The sequence below is a fragment of the Hyperoodon ampullatus genome, assembly GCF_949752795.1.
Source record: "Hyperoodon ampullatus genome assembly, chromosome: 5".
In the NCBI taxonomy this organism is placed as follows: Eukaryota; Metazoa; Chordata; class Mammalia; order Artiodactyla; family Ziphiidae; genus Hyperoodon; species Hyperoodon ampullatus.
In genome coordinates this window covers 105,474,534-105,481,105 of record NC_136918.1, presented here as the reverse complement: position 1 = coordinate 105,481,105, position 6,572 = coordinate 105,474,534, and the positions used below count along the sequence as shown (strand labels likewise).

General features: G+C 37.9%; 1 protein-coding gene across 1 annotated transcript; it reads left to right on the top strand.

Moving 5' to 3' along the window:
• Window positions 1-2,500: 2,500 nt before the first annotated feature.
• Window positions 2,501-4,660, top strand: CSNK2A2IP (casein kinase 2 subunit alpha' interacting protein; the record flags this gene model as incomplete). The annotated part of the gene is given in 2 exon segments (XM_079704447.1): window positions 2,501-2,854; window positions 2,858-4,660. Coding segments are annotated over 2 exon segments (2,157 nt in total).
• Between the last annotated feature and the right edge of the window lie 1,912 nt (window positions 4,661-6,572).

Here is a 6,572-nt window from a genome sequence, read left to right as displayed (position 1 = left end):
TCCGCCTGCCGATGCAGGGGACACGGGTTCGTGCCCCGGTCCGGGAAGATCCCACATGCTGCTGAGCGGCTGGCCCGTGAGCCATGGCCGCTGAGCCTGCGCGTCTGGAGCCTGTGCTCCACAGCGGGAGAGGCCACAACAGTGAGAGGCCCGCGTACCGCAAAAAAAAAAAAAAAAAAAAAAAAAATCTATTGCAAAATGCAAAATCACAAAGATTTTCTCCTATGTTTTCTATAGTTTTATGTTTTATGTTAGATGTATGATCCCATTATGAATTGATTTTTGTGTGTAATGTGAGGTATGTATCAAAGTTTATTTTGTGCAGCTGTATATATCTAATTATTACAATGTAATTTGAAAGGATTATTCTCCACTGAATTACCTTCACACTGTTTTAAAAAATCAGCTATCTATATATGTGTGGGTCTATTTCTGACCTTCTTATTCTGTTCTATTGATCAATTTGTCTACCTTTATGCCAATACCAGACAGTTTTGACTATTGTTGCTTTTTAATGTCTTGAAATCAGGTAATGTTGGTCTTCCAACTTTCTTCTTTTTCAGTTTTTTGTGTGTTTTAGCTCCTTTGCATTTAGACCCTTTACTCAGCTTTTTGTAGAGTTAATATCTTACATAACCATGGCATATTTATCAAAACAAAGAAATTAACATTGGTACAATACTATTAAATGAACTACAGATTTTAATAGAATTTCACCAGATTTTTCTTTAATATCTTCTTGCTGACCCAGGATCCAGTCCAGGATACAACGTTGCCTTTAGTCATTATGTTTAGATTTCTCCAGTGTGTGACAGTTTCTCTGTCTTTCCTTGTTTTTCATGACTTTGGCACATTTGAAGAGTACTGGTGAAAAATTTTGTAGAATTTTCCTCGGTTTGGGCTTGGCTGGTATCTTATGATAAGATTGGGTTCATGGATTTTGAAGAAGTGTATTATCTTTTTTATATATTTTTCGATTTGACTTGATAAAATTTTGTTTGGAATTTTTGTATTTATATGAAGAATATTGGTCTAGTTTTTTTATAATCTAATAATGTTTTTGTTTGAATTTGGTATCAGGGTAATGATTAATTCATAGAATGAGTTAGGAAGAAATTGTTCCATTTTAGCTTTCTGGAAGAACATTTGCAGAACTGGTATTCTTTCTTTCTTAAATGTTTTGTGGAATGCACCAGGGAAGCAATCAGGGTCTTGTGTTTTCTTTGTGGGAAAATTGTGGCCTCTCCCATTGTGGAGCACAGGCTCCAGACGTGCAGGCTCAGTGGCCATGTCTCACGGGCTTAGCTGCTCCACGGCATGTGGGATCTTCCCGGACCGGGGCACGAACCCATGTCCCCTGCATTGGCAGGCAGACTCTCAACCACTGAGCCACGAGGGAAGCCCATGTGTTGCTTTTTAAGAAGCACCATAGCTGTGTTTCCTGAGTAGTAAATGGTTGTATCCCTTTTGACCAGATAGAAGGTTCTGTTTTTTATGAACTTTCTATAGTTCATTTTAAAATCCTAAGTATAACTAATGTGATTCCTTAGGAATAAAGTGAAAATAGGACAAAACTGGTGATGTAAGTCTGAGAACTACACTGAGTTGAGAACAAAAGAAAACAATTCAGTGAAGACCTGGAGAGAAATAAGAGAATGAATGAGAGAATCAGAGTAGAGAGAAATAATGGACATGAATGAAGAACATTGTTTGAAAAGGTAGTGATCAACAGTTTCAAAAACTGCAATAGTGACAAATAAGACTAAGACTGAAAGTATGCAATAGACATTCAACTAGAATTATGGACTTTTGGAAGTAAGCTAAAAGGTGATAATGATGGGTAATTGAATCTAAATTGAAAACTAACATATCAGAACTTCCATTTCACTTTCTTTAAGATTCTCTTATTTCATGCAATAAACTTGTCACAGACTTTTTTTTTTTTACTAAAGCAATCATTGAAAGAGTACCAACAATAACTATTACCTTTTATTGAGCACCTCTTATATCTTGGGCACTGTTACACATTTTATATATATTATTTAGTCTTTAGCCCAATAAATAAAACATTATGTTTATCTATTTTACAGATGGGCAATTGGGCATTTAGAAAGCTTAATTCAAAAGTTACACACACAGTAGTTCTCTAGTCACTACAAATTGTTTGAGAAAATTAATATCCTTATCAGGATCTCTTCTGAACCTTCTTCACTCTTTTGTTAACAGGCATTATTTCCTCAAGAGGAAAAAACTCTAAAGAGAAGACAGAGAAGAATCCCAATTGGTGACACTTTTTTCAACCTCATTTATGCCTCAATTTTGAAACACTCTATAATATTTAGGAATTAACAAAAAGGTTACATGATAGATGATAGAAACTACCTAAGTTTTTTATTTAAAAGTATTTGTTGTCCATGGAATCCAGCTAAAAGACTCTATCAGTTACTAAAACATCCCTGCAAGCCAACTGCTTTCAGAAAGACCTCTAGACTAACACAAGATGGTGCCACTAGCATACTATGATCAACAGTTTGTGCCATTAGAATGCTCTTACCAGCTGGCCACAAGCAGCTCATTAACACATCAACACATAGATGAAAAACAAAAGCAACCCAATAACCAATCTGTGGTCAGAGTTGAATACCATAGTAATAACCCTGCAGTGCATCCCCTAAACTCTAACCAGAAGGTACAAATATGCTCAACATTGCCCTCTGCCAAGTCTCAGGACACAATTTCACAGGACCTCTATAACAGGGCTCTGAAATCACCATTATCTCACTCCAAATATCAGGCCACACCTTCACTACACCTCCACCAGAGAACTCCCTTTTGGCCTAATAAGAAAAGCTTGTGATCACCGTTGTCCCATGCCAAACCTCAGATCACATCTTCACTTGACCTCACCAGGACATCATTGCCAGAGCCCAATCAAACAGCCTGGAGCTCACGATTATCCTTTCCCAATCCTCAGAATACATCTTCCCTAGACCTTTGTTGGATAACACCTTCACTGAAGTCTAATCGAAGAGTCTCAAGTTCATCATTATATGCCCTCAAACATCAAGAAACTCCTTCTCCAGAATACCTATGGACACTGTCATCTTTGGGACCTAATCAAAAAGCCTTTAGCTCAGCGTTACCCCAGTCCAAGCCTCAGAAATCCTCTTCATTGGATAGCCGTTGGACCTCTTTGTTAGAGCACAATCAAAGATGTTTGAGCTCACCATCACTCAAATCTACACCTCAAATACATGGCTTGCTTCAGACATCACCTTCTTTGGAGCCCAGTCAGATGACTCTGAGCTCATGGTTACCTGATTCCAGACCTCAGACAACACCTGTATTGAGCTCTAATTCCAGTGTTCTGAGATTAACGTTGTCCAACTCAAAAGAAAGGAAATCACCTTTACCACATTCTGTGCATCAGTCAAAGAGTTTGTCATTGTTCCAGCCCAAAACACTTGATCGTAACTTCAGGACCTTGAGTTCACCAGTGTGTCACTCAAAATTTCATAACACCACTTCACTAATTGACAAACACAAGGCCACAGATCTTCCCTCACCCCATCCCAAACCAAATATCTCAGGTCCATCATTATTAAGCTCCAAACACTGCATCAGGAACAGAGCTGCTTTAACATTGGGCTCCAGACTCCAGAGTAAAAGCAGTTTTGGTCTTTATGAAAAGACAGAACCAAATAAGGAAATTCGATGGACTTTAGGTTATATTCATCCCTACATTATCAAAGGTGGAATGGTCCCTGATGATGTTGTAAATAAAATTATCAATTCTCTCTCCAAGGTCAGAATCCAGAGAGATCTCTGTAGGCAGATTCTCTTTCGAAGGATGAGGGGAAGGGCAAATCCTCATCCTGGTCCCCGCCTTTCATCAAGTTATATGGTTTGTTTAGCTTGTGCTTCCTGCATAAAATCTCAATGTAACCATCTTACAGGAAGGAAAGACCCTCGTGCTGCAACACTATCTGTCAGCCCAGCACCTGAGACCACTCCTGAGGGAGAAATAGAGGTGAAACTAGTTTTTGTCCTTTCCCTACCAGAGACTTCTTTTTCATTCCCTGTGAAAGAAAATCAGCCGGATGAAGTCCCTGAAGAAAACTTTGAAGGAATGGGGGAGATATCAAAATTTTTCCCTACATCTGAACCTGGTATCACCAAGGAGGCTAATGTGAAGAAAACATGGCTGACAGTAGCCCCTGAAAACCAAGCTGTAAGCCAACAGCCCCAGGCTATAGATTGGCTGCTCTATGTTAAGAAAAGTAGTAACCCTCAGTCGCAGTCCGTACTCCCCTCCTCTTCCTCCTCATCGTCCTCATCATCATCCTCTTCTTCCTCTTCCTCTTCCACTACACCCCCTTTACCCTCTCCTCCTCTGAAAGAGTCTACCACATCTACTCTCTCAGGCTGTGTGTCCACTAAGGTGCTTAGTTACCAACGGCTGCCTCCAGGGGTCTTCTGGCTTGAGTTTATATGTAGTAAAAATCACCAGCCACTTCCTGGAAAACCATGTCCAAGTCAATCACCATCTCCCAAAACAAGGCCTATGAGGAATAGCACCACAGTAAAAAGGAGAAAGGGGCCAAAGATACTGTTCAAAATGTTCCAGACAAAGGTTCAAAATGAGAGAAATCTTGATTAAATTAACTTTTTTGTTTCTTTGAATGCAATTGACCTCTTAGTTCTTTGACATTAGAGATTGATTTCCTACCATGCTTATTAAAATTCTTAGTATTAACTAAGTGTGCCTCTATAATTCAGCTGATGAAGCAGCTAGTTCAGGGGAACTATTACTCTTAAGTCTATTTTCTACTTAAATAATAGACTATGATCTCCTAGAAGCCAAATTGAATCTTATGTTTTTAACCAAATGCCTGGCTTACAGTAACCACTATAAAATAATTGTTAAATGAATTAATAATAATTGGCCATAGACTAGAAACACCTCATTTGTCTTGCCCTGAACAGTATCTAACTCATTGTTATTCTCCTTCCTCATAAGATATAATAATGACAGCATCCTTAAACCAGTGTATGCTAATCCATTTCCCTACCTGTAAAGAAAATTCACATCATGTTCAACAGGTAAGAATATATATAGAAAGGCATCTTTTCAGTTATGTGTTCCTAGGGAAAATTCTTCTATGCTAAGATCCCACACTCTAAAATACAATGATTTACTCAACTTTAGTTAGCAAATCTCAGGAAAGAAGACCTAACTGATGCAGACAACCCTACCTTATTCTGACTGTGCCAACATTTAAATTATGGGCTCTAGAGTCACTTGTTCATCACTTCGACCTATACAACCTAAACGGGTTAATAAAAATGTTTAAAAATGTTTCTGTTCCACTGGGTCCACTAGTAGTGGGAAAAGGAGGGAATTGTCTTACCTACTACCTTAAGTGATTATCTCTAACCCCAAGGGCTAGAATTAGCTTCTCTTGCATGCACTGATGGCTCACACTTCTGCCTCTCCATCCACATCTCTCTGAACACCAGCTTGCATATTGGACTTTTCCAGTGGAACATTGCACAGGCACCTCAAACTCAGTATGGTCAAACCAGAATTTATCATCTTTACATTTACAACTTGCATCTTTACATTATAATCCTTTGCCCTCTGTGTTCCCTATTTCAGTGGATGTACAACCATCTGTCCTGGAGTCTGACTTTTTTTCTCATTGCCTGCCCCTCTCCAGGTCCATGGCCTTATTGTCTCCAGAATCCAGCTTTTTTCTTCAACCTCACTGCCACTATTCTAGTTGTGGTCACAGCATTTGTCAGCTAGATTACTCCTAAACATGCATTTTTACTTTTGAATGCATTTCTGAGACAAAATTTAATAATGTCATTTCACTGTTTATAACACTTTTATCATTGCCCACTGTTTTCTGGGGAAAGTCTAAATTCCTTTTATGATTGAACCATGATAATTTTTCAAAATTATTTTCAAAATATTTTTTCAGAAATCTTTTCAAAAAAGATTTCTTATTCTTCTCCAGTTTCAGCCACATTAATTTCTTTACAGTGTTAAACAATCATCCTACACTCCTAAAACAATTCTGCTGTCCAGAAAGATCCATTCTTCTATACATTTTTGCTCTACAGGGCTCTATTTTGTCTTAACATCTTCTGGGAAGCCTTTTCCTGATCCACTTACAAAGAAAGAGTTTAGCTGGCCTTCTTATTACCATGAAACTCTGTTTTTACTCTTTACACTGCTCTTAACCATATTATAAAGCAATTATTTCTTGTCTGTCTTCACTCACTAGACTGAAAAGTTCTTATTCACCATTTTATTTCTAGTTTTTATCTAGTCCTTGAAATAGAGTATATTCCCTAAAATATGTATTGATATTGAATTCATGCTACTGAAGCTCTTCATCTGTTTAAAATTCTCTGAAATAAGTAATGCTTCATCTGTTTGCTTCTTTCCCATACTAGCATTGAATTGTTTTTTGTACTTTTTGTCTTGGTGAGAACATACATAAAAATGTTACTGATGACAGTAGTCACCTTTGTCTTATGTCTTATGTTAAAGGTGTTCCTTT